Here is a 17,416-nt window from a genome sequence, read left to right as displayed (position 1 = left end):
GAAGACCCTTTCTCCCTATAGTCTCTCAAGCATAAATGAAATATACAACTTTTATTCTCTATATCACTCTGGGAATTCTAGTACTATGGTTGTTTCAAGAGCCCACTAGGGAAGGCCTAGAAATATTTTCTGATCAGTTTTCAAGCTCTTTGGTGAATTCCTCACACTGGACCCTCCAACATCTGCATAGTTGTTTTAGTTTTAAAAGAAACAGTGATAAATATGGGAATTAATACACTCAAGTATACGAAAAAACTCCCAACTTTCACGCTCCTATGAATTAACAGACTACTTTAGAAACCAGGGCATTACACATGCTCTGTAACATCTTAAATCCCAATATAAAAAACACCTAGCTAGGGGCGCCGGGGTGGCTCAGTGGGTTGGGCCTCTGCCTTCGGCCCAGGTCATGGTCTCAGGGTCCTGGGATCGAGCCCCGCATCGGGCTCTTTGCTCAGCGGGGAGCCTGCTTCCCCCTCTCTCTCTGCCTACTTGTCATATCTCTCTCTCAAATAAATAGATTAAAAAAAAAAATTAAAAAACAAACAAAAAAACCCCCCCCCACACACAAAAAACCCAAACACCTAGCTAACTGACTGCATTCCGAAAGCCAAAAAAACAAGCCATGTTAGAAATGAAATGGAATGTCCAAAAGAATAGCTGTAAGTCCAAAATTTTCATTTTCAGATTCTGTCCTTGTTTTGAGGAATTATTTGTAACAGAACACAAGAATATTCATATGACTAAAATATGAGTTCTAATTCTAAATTCTTAATTCCCTTGAAAAGTATGTTCAAATAACAGTAATTGGTTAAAAGGTCAGTCTTCCCTAGATGAATAGATTAGATATTAAGGTGCCCTCTTCCTCACCACCACCATCACCACCACCAAATGCATCAGAATCTTTAGGAACATTTAAATCCTAAGTTTCATAAACTGTTCATTGAGAAATTCCCCTTTACTTTTTAAAGGACTTTACAATCTGATTCTCTCATGCTTTCTCCCTTCCTTATCAAATTAAATTCCCTTTGCTACACCAATGTTTGCATATACTCCATCAGAAAGGATTGTTCTGAATATTTATTAAATGAGTAACTGAAAGAAGGATTAAAAATTCTCCAAAATAATGAGACCCCTAGAGGAAAGGTTTTCATCATTTACATAAAGTGTTTCCATTTCTTTTAAATAAAATCTACATAAGTAAGAAACATAAATTTTAAAGCCCAACTGTTCTTAAGTTTCTGGCTACCCATCATCTTGAACTTCTCCCCTCACAGACACGCTAAATGTATACATGATAAACCATTTGAGACTCCAAGAGCCCACTGTGTTTACAACATATGAATGATTACAAGGACACATGCATCAGACAAGAAGCCATACAGTTAAGAGCATGTTACATTCCCATTCCATAAGTGGTTAATGACAATACTGTTTTATATATCAATAAGATGAAGCAAGCATGAAAAACATGAAGAACAAGCTGTTGAACTCTGAGATTTGAACATATTTAGGAGTACCTATAAGCTCAGCATTTTTTCAGCCTAATTTATGTCCAGAACTGACTGCATATTACCATCAGGCACTACACGTGGCAAGTGTGTGGATAGGGCTGAAATGATTACGATGAGGGGCAGGTAACTGCCAGGTGTTTCGCAGCACTGAAGTAAGATGCCAGTTCTACATTCTAAGTCCTACTCTGAATCATTTCCATTCAATGGAGGAGTCATTTTCATCATAGTAACCCACAGACACAGAAAAAACTTGGGCTTTTACTCTCATTTTTACATAGGCACTGGCCAAAATATAACCCCAAATTAGGGTATTTAGCTTGGCAATACATAATGTTAGGGAACTGCTCTAGTTAAGAATTCTTATAGACTGTAACACCTAAGATTTATAGAAAGCATATTCCACCTCTGTCTGAGGAAGAGATATATAGTAATCTTTGCAAATGTAGTAATAAAACTGGACATGGTTTCCTCAGGAAAGGTAGTGAAAAGGCAACAGCTAAGAGATTAACAAGATTCACTGATCAGATAAACCTTGCAAAGTAAAGGATTATTCTGCAGCTGAGTTGTCCTTTTAATAAAAATAAAACATAATCTAACCCTAGTTATTTTTTATTCCACTATGATAAATACAAATCGGAATTTTACCGTGCATTCTGATCATAAAGCTTGAGATCTAAATAGATTCTGATGTCACTTTTAAGAATTTCTTACTGTCACTTATACCATTTCCTTCCCCGGTATTCCCAAAGAAACACAACAGCCAAATTCAATTTTAGAAAATTGACACTGGGGTCGCTACACGACTAGGCATGAAACATGAGGAAACTGGAATCTTTCTTATAAGCCTCAAAGACAAGTTAACAGCATCAAAAACATGCAACCGGCTTTGCCATTCCTCCTTGAGATCCTACCACAAAAAGCACCAGACATGAGGACAGGAGAAGTTCATGCAGGGCTTACAGAGAATCAGAGAGGGCACCACTACCTGGAGGGTCTGGACTTGCTGGCCTGAGGCGGATGCCACCTGGGCCTCAGTCTGCAACTGGACAGCAGTGACACCACCCTGCTGCTGAGAACAGGAACAGGAAGAGCTTGAAATGTGTCAGGAAGGAAATGGAGAGTTCAAGATATGAGATCACCTTACCTCTTGTGGGAGAGGGAGGGAATCTTCTTTCAACAGTCCCACCCAAGAAGACTTTCAAAACTGTAGAGACTCCCTATACTGAAGCTGTTTTGTCACGGTAGCAGGATCAAAGATATTAGCCCTCTATCCCCAGAGTGAAACTCAAAACACATTTCCATGACTCAAAAACAATAGTCGTCCACCATTAACACAAATTTTTTAAATGAACTCCTTCCTTCCAGAAATAAGCATTTGATCCTTCTGCTTTGAGTTATCTTAACGCTTTTTTATTTTTTATTGTTGAGTTCACAACAACAAAGTTATCAGGTTTTTACAGCTTTGAAGCTACAGTGAAGAATTTCTTGGACTTAAATGTAATCACCAGATAGGAAGAATGAAGCAATCACTGTGAACCAAAATCATCTTCATGCTGGTCACTGCTCTCATGGCCCAAAACTAAGATAACGTCTACTCAATTGGATTACCTTAGGAGCAATGTTTTCAGTGATTTAACCTAATTTTTATATCCTTTAATGATAAATTCTGACAGAAGAAGACTTCATCCATCAGGGCGATTCTGTGAATAGAAGGCCCTTTGTGGAATCCCCTTCCCCGAGCAGGCAGCTGAAGGAAGCTGCCAGAGACACAGCAGCTGCGTGTGGAAGGAAAAGCCAGCGAAGGAGTTTAAATAATTACTTTCTTTTAATCAAAAGTTGCTCCTTCCTTTGATCATTAGCTAGGAACAAGTTACCATCAAAATAGCCTTTGCACTCCCTACCATCTACTATTCTGTATTCTCTAAGTTCCCTTTTGGAAACAAAACATTCCCCAATCTTGGTCTAAGGTCAAATAGATGCATAATAAATGTCTTTTCTTCTAGGGAGAAACACAAGTAAACTTTTACTAAAATAAAAAGCTAGTAAAGAGCATCACTAAATATAATCTCTGTATAAATCTAAAAAAGCAATCTATCTTATCAAGGAATAAACCAACAGGGGATTCCTTTCTAGTAAGTGCTTATTCGTAAGAGGGGCTAAGTATTAACCTCACGTTGAACTACAGCTTTTCAGAATAAGCACCGTGACGGATCAAATCAAAGAACAGTGGATTTCTTGGATGCTGACTATCTTGGTTTATCACTATGCCACAGCCTTGAAAGATCACAAAGCTAGCTTAATCAAGAAGAGAAACAACAAAACTGAATCCAGAAAAAAAAACCAACACAAAAACTCCACATTCCCATCTGAGAACAGACCAGGTTTTGACTTTAAGCAAAATGAAATGGGCAATTAATTCAGTATTACACCAGACTCCTGAGAAGAGCAAATTCTATGTTGTCATGGACTGAACACAGAGCTCATGAGAAAAATCCCAGCACATCCAATCTTCAAAAAGGTTTCCGGCACAAGTCACCAGACCCATTATTCGTAAGATCTGGGACCTCTAAATAATTCCCCACTTGAGTGGTGCTCCAAAGCTGTGCTGTTTAAAGCAGTTGTACTTCCATACCTGCTGCTGAATCTGTCCAGCCTGCACAACAATCTGCTCTGTCGAACTATTGCTGTTTGCTGTATACTGCTCCATGATCCCTCCAAGTTAGAATCCTGTCCACAGTGAGTTTCACTCAGGAGATCCTAGAAGACTGCGAAATGCACTCCTATTAGAAGGGTTGGAAAGAAACTAAGTGAGATTGTTAATAAAAGCCTTGCCAGATGATTAACATTGATAACTTAATGCTGTGCTTTATTAGAAAGTAAACAGGGTAAGAGAACAGGAAACGTTCATTTTTGACATCATTTGTAACTAGGATTACAAGGCACACTCAGGCCAACAATACCATAATGCCATTTCACATGTCTTCAAAGTGCTTTTAGTCATTTCTGATTGGCAGCCTTACCTTCAATACTACCAGGGGAACATTTCAAATTTAGAAATACTCATGAAACCACAATATCACGTTTTTACAAGGCCTATTTAACACTGGTTTTAAGGTCTGCACGTGTATCTTAGAAGATAAACAGTTTATTTTGTAGCACATTCTTGCTGCCTGCCAATAAAATACCGAATGTGTTACTCTAGTTCTTCGCTACACATGGTCTGCAGTGTAAACTTTCATGGCTTATTATTTAGTAAGGAAATTACCCAGACCTGAAGTTAACCATTTTGCTTATCAAAATCTCCATTAAGTAGTATTAAGAAAGCTCAAGTGAAGGTTTAGGAATTTGCATTTTAATCCAGAGCAAGAAATAAAAGGCTATACTTAATGGCAAAAATGATGTTTATAAATAAAAGGAAAAATTTTACATGACATATTAAGGCTACAAGTTTCTCTAGAAAGAATTTAAGTTTCCCCTACTCTTACATTTAAATGCCTACCTAATAGACCTAATTCTATCCTAACCTTTATTATATAATTTTAACACTTTTTTAATGGCAATTTCCAAACCTATGCAAGAACAGTGATAGGAGCGGCCTAGATGGCTCAGTCAGTTAAGTGTCAGACTCGTGATTTTAGGGTCGTGAAGTCAAGCCCTGCTTTGGGCTTCATGTACAGCATGAAGTCTGCTTAAGATTCTCTCTTCCTTTCCTTCTGTCCCTACCCACATTAGTACACACGCTCTCTCTAAATAAATCTAAAGAAGATTCTCTCCCTCTGCCCCTCCCTTTGCTTATGTGTGAGCATGCATGCTCTCTAAATAAATAAATAATCTTAAAAAAAAAAAAAAAAGAGTACTGAGAACATCATTAATGAGCCCCCACAGCCATCTCCAACACTTACCCCATGGTCAATCCTGTTTTACACACCTCATCTACTTTCTACCCACCCCTGAATTATTTTAAAGTAAATACCAGAAACCGTATTCTTCCAAAATTCTTTTTTTTTAAAAAAGATTTTATTTATTTGACAGAGAGAGACACAGCGAGAGAGGGAACACAAGCAGTGGGAGTGGGAGAGGGAGAAGCAGGCTTCCTGCTGAGCAGGGAGCCAGACATGGGGCTCGATCCCAGGACCCTGGGATCATGACCTGAGCTGAAGGCAGACACCTAACAACTGAGTCACTCAGGCGCCGCTGTTATTCCAAAATTCTATCTTTATCTCTAAAGAGGAAGGACTCTTCCTTTGTCATTACCATCATGTCACAATATCGTTTCTATAGTAAAATTTCAAACATTAGAAAAGAAGTCCCTAAATATTATCAAATATTCAGGCCTTGGTCAAATTAATCCTGCTCACTTAAAGACTTTTTAAAAATAAGGACACTATTAGATAAATAGAAACGGTACTTGAGAACCTTAGATAAACTTGACTCCAAAAATTTAAAATTATACCAACTACCAAAATTATACCAATTACCATCAAAGGGTAATTCACCTTGGAAGTATGAGAAAGGTACATGTATATATAATCAAAATGTAGATAAATCTTCACCCCCAATTTTTCTCCAGGCCTTCACAAATTCTAAAATTTGAATGATAAAGTTATGTGAGCTAAAATGAACTGCACATTATGTCAGCAAAGAAATGCACTACTCTCCATAAAATCACACATGGTAGATGAGACTAATCACTTGTAAACTGTCTCAATATGGTGTGAGAGAAATAAAAATATATTCAAGTGCATGTGCAAGTATTTAGGAAGAAGTATATTTAGGTCTAAAATTCACCCTGAAATGCATCAAAAAATAAGATGGATTGATATATGAACGGATAGAGATACCTGATAAATCAAATATGGTACAGTGTTAACAGGAGATGCTAGGTGATGGGTATATGCTGGTGTTTATTGTAAAATTCTTTCAACTTTATTGTATGTCTGAAAATTTTTATACTAAAATACGTGTATAGCTTATTACTCATCACCAAAATGGTATGCAGAGTAAGAGTGTAAGAGCCATAAATAAGTGACAGGATGACTGTGCCATCACTGCATGCTGTTCTGTGGCCATATGGTTCTCTAACTCACTACCCTTGCTCTGATGGAATGCTCACCAAGCAACTATCTAACTATAATTTGGATTTACATACAGATACGCCAACAGAAACCAAATATGATCAGCAACACAAATGAACTTGTTATTTCTCATTGCATACTGACAAAATGACTTTGATTTTTACACCAGTTCTCTTCGGAACCAGTTGACTAAGTCGGCTCCTGAGGTTCTGGAACAGTACAGAAATCAAGTTTTCAGCAACACTAATTGGCTCTGCCAGGGAAGTAAATGGTCTTCCCTAATCTATCTTGTCTCTAACTTCAGTACAATGTATTTATGTTTGTAAACTAATAAAATTAAAGAATTAAGGATCATGGTAACAAAAGAGCGTAAGTGATTCCATTTACATGAAACTTAAAAAGCAGCAGACATTTGACAGAGAGAGAGAGAGAGATCACAAGTAGGCAAAGCAACAGTCGGGGGGTAGGGGGGTGGGGTGGGGAACAGGCTCCCTGCTGAGCAGAGAGCCCAATGCAGGGCTTGATCCCAGGACCCTGACATGAGCTAGGGACAGAAAGCAGGTCAGTGGTTCCCTGGGACTGGAAAGGCAGGGGAGGATAGGGGTGGGAAGTTGATTAGGATAGAGCACCTGAAACTTTCTGGGGTGATGAATACGTTTTATATATTTTTATCATGGCAGTGGTCGCATAGGTAAACCTAAGTTCATCAAAATGAACACTTAAAATGATTACCTTTTGTGTCTTACTATATCTCAATAAAGTTGATTTAAAAAATTGGGATCATGAAGGAACATCTTCTTTCAACACTCCACCATCTACTCCCCCGCCCAAATCCCCTTCCTGTATGAGATTTTTTTCCATGACCACTAATTTCCAGAAATTTATTTTATGAAGGATACTAGAATGAGTAAAATAGAACGTCATGCAGATTTTCCCAACTAGTTTATGCTAGTAATAAAAACACTTCAATCCACTGTACTTTGAAGGGTAAAAAAGGAAGCGGTTCTCAATCTAACAGCAGCATTTTTCTTTCCGATGAATGAGGGATTCAGGCTGCAACATGATACTGAGACTGCTAATGGTGAATATGTACACAACTGGTTTCACAGAAGCCATGTGCTCCTACTACCTTGAGCTTCAGTTAGCAGAACTGCAATACAATATGACATTGTCTATCCTCCAGTGCTTTTCTGTCCAACATTTGAAAAAAATTAAGTCACCCAGATTTACTCAGTCTAGCTCTCGATCCTAACATAGTTTTGGATGTTTCTTTCTCAAAGAGTGTGTGTATATTCTTGCTAGCATGAAAATCCTCTTCCTCCCTGGTTCAATGCGCAGAACCCTAAACATAGCTAACTACCAGGAACCCGTTCTACATGTCCCTACACATCTTAAAGCTAAAACTTCCAAAAACTCAACCATAAGCATGTGAAAGCCCTTTGAAATTACTATATTTAACAATCCCTACCAGGTAAAAATTGCAACAATGCCTTCAAATTTTCTTGCCCACAAATCACTGCACACATAACATAGAAAAAAAGTAACTGCAACAAAATTTCCACAAATGCTTATCTTTATGTAACATAAGATGCACAGATATTTCCTAGTGTATTGTAAAAAAAAATAGCAGCATCACCCACTAAATTGACTTCACAACTCAACAAATGGGTCCTCATCTGTGTTTGATAAAAGACCAGAGAACTAAGGACTGTTCCCTACTTCCTACTTCCCTACTGTTCAAGGGATTTCCAGACTGGAGTTCCTAATTTGTTCCTTGTCTCCACTAATGAGGCATCATTTGCCAGACATCATCCTGAAGGTTTCAGAAATTAAAAAAAAACAAAAAAAAAAAAACAAAAAAAAACAAAACTCTGATGAAGATCTTAACTTCAAAGAGTCTTTAAATTTGGTAAAGAAGTAAAAAGCTATACTGAAACCCGAAGTGAGAAACAAGGTAAAACAGTAACAGGGAGAAGAGACATTTCTTCCACCTGGGGATAGGTTAAGTCAAGGAAGGCTTTAGGAAAATGTAGCACCTGACCTGGTCCACACTGTGAGGAGAATTTATACGTGTGTTGATGTGGGAGAGGTGGAGTACTCTCTATGAAGAGCCAGCATAAAAACAAGAACAGAGAAATTTCAGGATATGAATAGCAGACTAAAAGGCCCCATGTCAAGAGAAAGCTAGAGGCCCGAATACTACCTCTTGAAATTCCAGGCAAAGAAGTTCTTCTGCAGATAGGTGGAGGCTTTAGAGATGTTTAGCACAAGAGCAACCAGACTATAATCTGTAACTGCCTTTAAGAAAAGTCTAGTGAAAATGCCCAGTGGTTTTAAAGAGGCTCTATACATCCATTTTTACATACCAAGGTTAAAACAATGTTTGGAAAACAAATATGTTCTAAAAAACATATCTGAAAGCATCAGAAACGCATTCTAAAAAGTGAAAACAACAAAAAAAAAACCCTCTCCGAAGCTTTAATAGTGGAGAGAGCACTGGACCAGGAAGAGTTTTCTGAAACTTACCAGTTTCATGACCTTTAATGTGATCATAAAAATGGGCACCATATACTTAAGACCCACTGCACTTGCCACGACTTAGAAGACACTTCACATGAATAAAAACTTTTAAAGTCCTGGGAGAAAAATCTTCCTTTCTTCCCCCAAATTCAGCTACTGTTGTACTGCAAAAGCCCAGAGTTCAGAAACTCCTTTTTCAGACCCCGGAAAAAAACACACTCCAGGATTTCTTCCATTTGAACCTCCAAAAAACAACTATTTCTGAAAATCCCTTATCAAGATATACGAGTCCTTTTACCACCTGGGCTTTCCAGCCTAAATTCTCATGAGTGCTGTCCAGTGTCTTCCCCCACCTTTCCCCTCAAACACAGCACAATTTGGTGCCTCTGCACATGCTCTTCTCTGTGACTAATGCCCTTCCATTCTTTCCTGTCAGAAGAAATCCTATTGTCCTTTAAGGCCAATGAAAAGTGTGGCAACACCGAGTGTTACACAGAGGTTGTTAGTACTCACACATCAGTAACTTCACAGAATTGAACTTGGCCTCCTTATAGCACTAACCTTTAAGTATTAATTAGTTGTTCACTTGTTAATCTCCACCAGGCAGTACGATCCTTAACTGACCTCTCCCTACTTTCTCCCCATCATATAGAGTGATGCTTGGTACATACTAACTGCTAGAGACATGGCTGTCAATGATTTCGTCTCACCCTAACGAAACCCCACAACACTGTTAAGTTTCTATAAATACCTGAGTAGAAAACGTTAACATGGAATTAGAAAGTATGCTAAAAAAAAATAATAATAATAAATCAAGAGATGACTGTGGACTGAGCTAATGAGTCAAGCCTGACACATGCAAAGTGACGCCGAAAAGTGAAAGAAAAAAAAAAAATCTACATTCCCAAAGAAGGGAGAGTTCGCAAGATGAGCAACGTGGAAAACTAATAATATGAGAAACAAGTTGTGCAGCCACCGGGAAAAGGAATGCGCAGGGCTGGCAATCTTCTAAGAGTGAGGTTCCAGGCACCGAATGCACCGGCCGGCTGTACAGCCAGGACAAGAAAGGGAGACCGCTTGGTCGGACTCCAAGACGGAGGTGTGCGGTTCTGCCCGGGCGAGCGGGGCGGGGAGAAGAGGAAATGACGAGCCAAAAGGGGGTGGTAACGGCGCCGGGCCAGAGACCCGGACCGAGCGTGCTGAGAGGAGGGGCGCGGCGGGGTAGGGGAGTGGGCGCACTAACGGACCCCCCTCCCCCAGCCCGGGAGACGGCGGGGGCGGGCCCGCAGAGCGCCGAGGCGGGGGCGGGCTGGCTCCCTCTCCCTGCCGCACTCCGGGCCCTGTGGCCGCGGCGCGTACCTTCCCCAGGCCTCACTCGCGACCCAGGGTTGCTGCAGACTGGCAGACCCGACTCTTGGAAGACTGGGGATCGCGGGCCCCGCGGGAGACTTCCCGTCCCGAGGGCCGGAGCACGGAGAGTGCAAGGGCGGGTTTCAGTTTTTTTGCTGGAACGATGTGGAGAAGACCGCCAAAACCCCGGGCGTGCGTGGACCTGAGTGTAGGGGCATTCGTGGCAGGCAGGCCACCAACCCCGAGCCTGGGCCTGACAAACTGGGCTTAAGAATCGGGAGAACGGGGACGCATCCCCAACTGGCACAGGCACCCTGCAAGAGTGTGGACCCGGAGGTGCTCGCTCCCGAGGGCGCCATCCTCGCGCGGGGCGGCCCCCTGCAGGCCCCAGCCGGGAATGGCCCGGGGCACTCACAGGCCCGGGGCCGGGGCTGCCGGCCGCCCCGCTCGGCTAGGCTCAGCTAGACTCCCGGGGCTCGACGGGCGCCTGGGCCTCTCCTGAGTGGTCAGCGAGACCCGCCAATCGGGGCGCTGGGGCCGGCTCTGGGCCGCTGGATATTGGCTCCTCACACTCACCGTGCCTCGCTCCCCCGGTTCGCTGCCCGCGCTGATTGGCTCCAGTACCGGACCCCGAAACCCAATCAGAGGCTCCAGCCGCCGCTGCCGCCGCCACTGCCGCTGCCTCGCAAAATGGCGAACCCGAACAAAGGGGAATCGGGCCTCCCTCCAACCGCCTCCGCGCAGGCGCCTCTGAGACCACGCCCCCTAACCCCAGCATCGGGCTCGCCCCACCCCCAGTTGAAGGAGCACCGCGCAGGCGTGCCCTAAAGCCACGCCCACTTCCCTGATTTGACACCATCGCCGGCTGAAGGAATACGCAGGCGCCTTCTAGACGCGCCAGATCCTTGAACTCAAACACCGCCCTAAACATAGTACTACGCAGGCGCTATCTCCTCTGCCAACTGCCCACCCCTTTCTCTGCGGCCGCTGGAGACACACCCCTGGGGCTCATGCGCAAGCGCCGTTCTTCCCCACTCGCGGTGGGCTGTCTCGTTACGCATGCCCGGACGGCGGCGGGACATTCCACGGATTTTACCGCCGGAAGTCCGGCGGCCATTACCAAAGAGTGGGAGTTCGGCTGGCTAGCTAGAGGGGCTTGTTTCCGCCCCGCTCCTTGGTGGTGGGCGGCCATTTTAGGTGCGTGCAATTAAGGGCTGTGGCGGGATTGGCTCCGCGTCTAGGTTCGTCGGCTGCTTCCCACCTACCAGGGCCGGATCCGGAGCCCGTCCCCGCGGGGCGGGACCTCGCAACGGCCGACTCTTTTCCAGGTGAAGGGTAACCCCGGTACGTTAAGGCTTTGAGCGAGCCTTTCCGCTCCTTCCCACGGGACCCCAGGACAGGCCGTACGCCCTCGCTGACCCGCCCTAGGGTAGGAGACAGAATGGGAGGCCTCTCTAGACCCCTTCCCTTGTCCCCCCAAGAGCAGGTGGGGACGAGCCTTCTTTGAGAGGCCGTTTTCCCTCTTCCGCGCTTGCGGCTCGGCAGTACACTCCCCTGGTCCGGACACTCCTCGTTTGCGGCTCAACGGGACTGTGGCCAAGTCCCTCCCTTTTTCTTGTGGGCCAGACCCACTGGGGAAGTACTTTTGGTCAGGCCGAGAAGAAGAGACTCTTCAATGCGCCCCGCTCGGGCGCGGAGAAAGGAGGAGGCGCCTCGTGGGGACCGCCTTCTCTTCGCCCTGCCGAGCGGGGCGCTCCAGGAAAGCGCGAAATGCGAGCGAAGGCCTGCCGCCTCTGGACCTAGCCATTCTTCCTCATCCTTGCCCCAGGGGAGTTTTGTATTACTTCCTAGAGGCTGAACGAGCTCACATTCAGCGATAAATGGTGGGGGAAGAAATTGCCAAGTGGGTGGCCAGGGCAGTTTGAATAGAATATATTCAGGCCGCTTAAGCATGTTTACTTCCTTTTTTCCTTCTCATAGCCGAACAGACACTTAAGTTCTGGAAATAGCGACTCAGTATCATGGCCGGCAGCCCTAATGAAGATTCAGAAGGAAGCAGAGTGCGTAACAACTATTAACTTATTGGTGAACTGAAATTCAGAATAATTGAGGTCAAAAGCATAAACACTTTTTAATTAAAGCAATAATTGAATTGTCTTTCTTTTCCCCCCGCTCCAGCCGATTTACTTCAGAAGGGCTGATACAGTCCTAGGCAGAAACCGTGCATCACTTTCCTTTTACAAACACTTTAATTTGTTGTAGTTCCTTAAGTTCTGCAGGTCGGGTTTTAAATCACGGAGGGGCAGTGGTGGGGGATTCAGTAAAGGGAAATGAAAGAAACAACTTAGTGTTTTTCTGTATCAAATAAAACTTTTTCTTTCCCTTTTGACATTTTAGATCACTTATGTGAAAGGAGACCTTTTTGCATGCCCCAAAACAGACTCTTTAGCCCACTGTATCAGTGAGGATTGTCGAATGGGTGCTGGGATAGCTGTCCTCTTCAAGAAGAAATTTGGAGGGGTGCAGGAACTGTTAAATCAACGTGAGTTTTTAAAAAACAGCTGAATTAGTCTGCCTTGTCTAGAGCATCTTGATCTCCTGTTATATTTTAGTTATTAGACAGATACACATGCAGAGAGCGGGGTTCCTAACCACTGAGTACTTGTAACTCTTCAGATTAAGGTTAAGGTTTTTCTCTACAAAAGTAGCCTCTAGTTTGGGTCTTTATCACACCAACCTTGAATTCTTGTAAAGGTTTCTAATCTCTCTCTGTCCTAAAACTTTGTTGATATTACTCCACTCATTTCTGAACCATTAATAACAGTTCTATAGGTATTAACTCAGCATTCAGGATCCTCTGTTTACCCATATTGTACTTACTCCTCAAAGAGAAGTTTAGAAACCTCTTCCTTATAGACCCTTCCCATCACTTTCTACCAGAGATTTTAAACCAGAGATAAGTGTTAGAACCACCTGTAGAGCTTCTGAAACAATTGCTGAGATCACAGTCCAGGCTTACTGGGCCAGTCTCCGCTGGTGATTCATTTAAAACAATTTCTTACTGTTTTTTATTGTAGTTCTTTATAAATGTGACGCTGTCTCTTCATTGAAAACTCGTTAGTAATTAGGAACTTTTATACATCTGTGTTCTCCACAATGCTTAGCACAATAAATAACTCTTTGTATGTGAGAAAATCATTAAAGTTTTTAAAGTGAATATGGGTGTATTTGAAAATATGGTCAGGACAAAAGATGGGGTAAGAGGAAAACGAGCAAAAAATAAGAAAGGTGGAAGTTAAGGAAGGCTGATGAGGAAAGTGTTACAGAGACTGTTTCTTCAGAAGTGAAAAGTATTTTTAGCTCTGAAGTAAACTCAGATCTGTAAAGATTTTTTTTTTTCAAATTGAAGAATGCAAATCGGTGCTTTTATTTTTTTATTTTTTTACCCTTCTATTAAATAACTTTTTCTTAGAAAAGAAATCTGGAGAAGTGGCTGTTCTGAAGAGAGATGGGCGATATATATATTACTTGGTAAGATGGGGGTCATTTCTCACTATATCAGTTCTCACTAGGTCATAAGGACTGGTGAACACATGGGCTGTACTGCATTTGTTGATCATGATTCTAGACAACCAAAGATGACAAAAAGCTTTTGATCTTATGCTCACTCAGATCAAGTTGGAGCACTGGGTTAGAAAGGAACCTGAGGCTGCATCCCAGCTCCATGGTGGAGAGTATTGTGACAGCCACCAAAAGCCTCTGTTCTAAGACTTGGAAAAGTTAGGGATGTCCCACGTACTTTAATTCTTTCCTAATTATAATGAGATAGAAACAATAATGTCTCAAAAGACATATTGCCCAAAGGAGTTTCTCTCTCATTCTTCTCTGTTGAATGCAGTGCCTGGTATTACTTAGCTCTTTTCCTGCCTTTCGCCTCAGTGTGGGATTCTTTCAGTGTCAATGGTCTTCAGGCCCCAGAAGGAGTGTAGGTTCTTGGTGATAGTGCTGGGTTACTTAGAGCAACCAACCTAGTACGTACCTGATTTGGACAGCACACGGATTGGGGACATGTCCTGAGGCCTTTGGATGTTCTCCTTAAAGCCAATGTGGCTTCCAGTCTTGTTTGGAACACTACCAGTTTCTCTTTGTTCATTATAGAGAAACAAAAAGCATATAAGTGTGGTTTCTAAATAGACTTAACAGGAAGTTTTCAGATGGTATTGGTTCTTCCTTGTTGCAGGTATATTGCTTATCTTGCGGAAGTGGCACAAAGACTTTGACCTACCTTGCTTAAAAACAATAGACAATAGGCACCGCCTGCTAATCTGGGCTTCTTGAGAAAAGGAAAGGTTATCACATGACAGTGTCTGGGTTTCTCGGGCTTTTTTTAGTAGATTTTCCTGAGGGCCTCCCATAACTGGAAAAGACAATCTATGACATTTGTCATCCTGCTCTGAACTCTTCTATAGAAATATATTTATTTTAATTATCAGGATGTTGGGAGAATGTGATGGCTCGTCTTCGGCTGTCATTTTGGACTAATGGAAGTTTGAATTCATTCTTTGTACTCAGATTACAAAGAAAAGGGCTTCACATAAGCCAACTTACGAAAATTTGCAGAAGAGTTTAGAGGCCATGAAGTCCCACTGTCTGAAGAATGGAGTCACCGACCTCTCCATGCCCAGGCAAGGAAATCCCGGGCCCTGAATAAAGACTTTTAATTGTGTGGTGGAATTTGCTGTCTGACTTGAAAGCTTAACTCAAAATAAGGCTTAAAAGTGGACAAATTGAAAAACTTCTAAAAATCAGTGAACCAGTGATCAGCCTTTAAGCTGCATTATACTCATTTCTTAGCCTGGGTTGAATGAATCAGGATGATTAAAACACACCTGCTTCAGACTACTTCATAGGGAGGACCTGTTGGTCAATCACCTTTGTTGAATTCTGGGCGTCTTCTGCCTGAGGAGACTGAGGCTCTGTTCTTGAAGCAGTAAAAGCCTAAGAACCAAGACTGAGCAATTGTGATTTTCTTCTGGGCCACTTCATGTGTCCCAAGCTTGTTAATCTGGTGCAAAGAAGGTTGTAAATTATCACTGCTTTTACACTGCATGCTTGTTGTGTTCAGTGTGGGTAGTAGCCAGAGGATATGTCCCTTATGTAATGTCTTAGATCCTTGCTGTTGGGAGCTTAAGGGAATGGCTTTGGGGGTGCAATATACTCTTTATTTACTTTCTTTTTAGGAACTAGGCTTGGGGTCATTTCTCTTCCTGTCAGTCTAATTTTGAGTCAGTGCTGACCATGTGTGCAGGTTTGTTTCAAGCCCCAAGTTACTTATGAATGTGGCTACAAAATCCCTCATTTACCCTGGGCTTTAATGTGTTCGTGTCTTCCGTATCAGAAACTCTTGTGTGTTTTTGTCATAATTTTTTTAGAGACTTAATTATCAGACTGTATGAAATTAGCCGTTATAAGCTTTTTACCCCTAGGGATATTGAGGATCAATAGAGTAACATCTTCGAAGAAAGGTGCCAGGTAGGAGAGTTTTGTGGGCTTGGCTCAGGTTTCTCACCTGAACTGCAATCAGCTTGGCATTTCCCAGCATTTCATTTTGATTTCCTTTTTGCAGAGATCCTGTCCTTTGTCCCTTTTTTCATCTTCCTTAGCATTTCATTATCATAAGTGTGTTTTTAAAATCCCAGCTAGTTTTTATTAATAGCTATAGAATGATAGTCTCCCATGTCACTGCAGGTACGTTCTCAAGGTAGCCTCAAATAACTGAGAAGTGGCATCTTACTAGCAAAAGAGAAGTGATAGCTGTTGGATGTTGGGGCTACCTAGGAACAGCCTTAGGTAACTCACAACAGAAATTCACTTCCAAACTCCCACCATAGGTGTGAGGACAGATCATTTGTCTTTATGCTTTGGGTGGGTGCAGTCCAAAGGAAGGTGAAATGATTTCCTAGGTACCTTCATCACAACCCGTGGAGCTCTTTTGTCTTTTTCAGAATTGGATGTGGTCTTGATCGTCTGCAATGGGAAAATGTATCTGCAATGATTGAAGAGGTGTTTGAAGCCACAGACATCAGAATTACTGTGTACACACTGTGAACAGATGTGTGCTGTGGATGTGTCCATGGTCTCCTGTCATCCCTACTGGACCATAGCACTGGACGAACTGATGGAAAATGGTCTGAAGAAAGTTTCATGTGAAGTAGTCTGTGTCACAGACCAGACTTGGGTTGCTGTATTTTCATGATGGGACTGGGATTCTGGAGGAGGGATTGCTTGGGAAATGTTGCTGTGATTTTTTTTTTCCCCACCTTCAGGAAGGTAAGGAGTAGAATGCCCCGTATCAGGCAAGGAAATCAGAGATGTTGGGCCTCTGACCCATTTTGATCCAGGATACTACCTGACTTGTTCAGCTTGCCACTAGGTGGCAGCATTGATTCTACTTCTCTACTGTTATAAGAAAAATTTCAGGAAGGATGAACATTTCAATTAGTTTTGCATCTTTTGTCATTTGTGAGCTTGCTTGGTATTATCCTTATGTCATATTCATTCTAGGAGAGAATTATGGGTTTTGTTTTGTGTAAATTACAAAAATGAGTCTTAATGTTTGTTAACAAGAAATTTGTGGTGACAGAAAAGGAAAAATAAATATTTTTTTCTTGGGGGGTCCAGTGAGGTTCTGTGCACATGGCTGTTGTTCTAGACCTGGTAATGGAGGATTTGCCTGTAACTAATTGGGAAGAATCAGACAAAAGATCCAGTTTGGAAGAGTAGCAGGGTGAAAAGAAATAAGAACATAAGAACTGTGGGTCAGCGTTACTGGGAAGGGAGGTGTTTAGAATCTCCTCGTGGTGAACTCTTCCTCTCTTCTGTCTACACATAACTAATGGGATTAAACGGGTCTGAATTCAGTCATGGAGCAAATGAAATAATGTATATGAAATGTCT

At 42.3% G+C, this 17,416-nt stretch overlaps 2 protein-coding genes across 16 annotated transcripts in view; one reads left to right on the top strand and one right to left on the bottom strand.

The window, feature by feature from the left end:
• NFYA (nuclear transcription factor Y subunit alpha) overlaps positions 1 to 11,232 on the bottom strand; it is a 28,142-nt gene extending 16,910 nt beyond the window's left edge. Inside the window, exons 1-3 of one of the 12 annotated variants that reach the window (XM_080806727.1) lie at positions 11,036 to 11,160; positions 4,147 to 4,294; positions 2,497 to 2,583 (exon numbers count right to left, since the gene is read on the bottom strand). In XM_080806727.1, coding sequence (XP_080662853.1) covers positions 2,497 to 2,583; positions 4,147 to 4,221 — 162 coding nt within the window. In that variant the 5' untranslated portion in view covers positions 4,222 to 4,294; positions 11,036 to 11,160. Of the gene's footprint in view, positions 1 to 2,496; positions 2,584 to 4,146; positions 4,295 to 11,035 lie in introns of all 12 variants that reach the window. The other 11 variants (XM_080806723.1, XM_080806730.1, XM_080806729.1 and 8 more) reach the window with 11 other exon arrangements.
• A 207-nt stretch (positions 11,233 to 11,439) lies between these two features.
• Positions 11,440 to 17,143, top strand: OARD1 (O-acyl-ADP-ribose deacylase 1). Of its 4 annotated transcripts, none has more exons than XM_080805361.1 (6): positions 11,440 to 11,787; positions 12,440 to 12,519; positions 12,857 to 13,001; positions 13,932 to 13,990; positions 15,032 to 15,144; positions 16,465 to 17,143. In XM_080805361.1, the coding sequence occupies exons 2-6, from the start codon at positions 12,481 to 12,483 to the stop codon at positions 16,565 to 16,567; spliced, it is 459 nt and encodes a 152-aa protein (XP_080661487.1). In that variant the 5' UTR covers positions 11,440 to 11,787; positions 12,440 to 12,480; the 3' UTR covers positions 16,568 to 17,143. The 4 variants fall into 4 exon arrangements, with proteins under 4 accessions (XP_080661487.1, XP_080661485.1, XP_080661486.1 ...); XM_080805359.1 differs by having other exon boundaries at positions 11,463 to 11,803; XM_080805360.1 differs by lacking the exon at positions 11,440 to 11,787 and adding an exon at positions 11,795 to 11,888.
• The last annotated feature ends 273 nt before the right edge of the window (positions 17,144 to 17,416 follow it).

Source organism: Martes martes (genome assembly GCF_963455335.1).
Source record: "Martes martes genome assembly, chromosome: 6".
Lineage (NCBI taxonomy): Eukaryota > Metazoa > Chordata > Mammalia > Carnivora > Mustelidae > Martes > Martes martes.
This window is presented reverse-complemented; position numbering and strand designations above follow the sequence as displayed.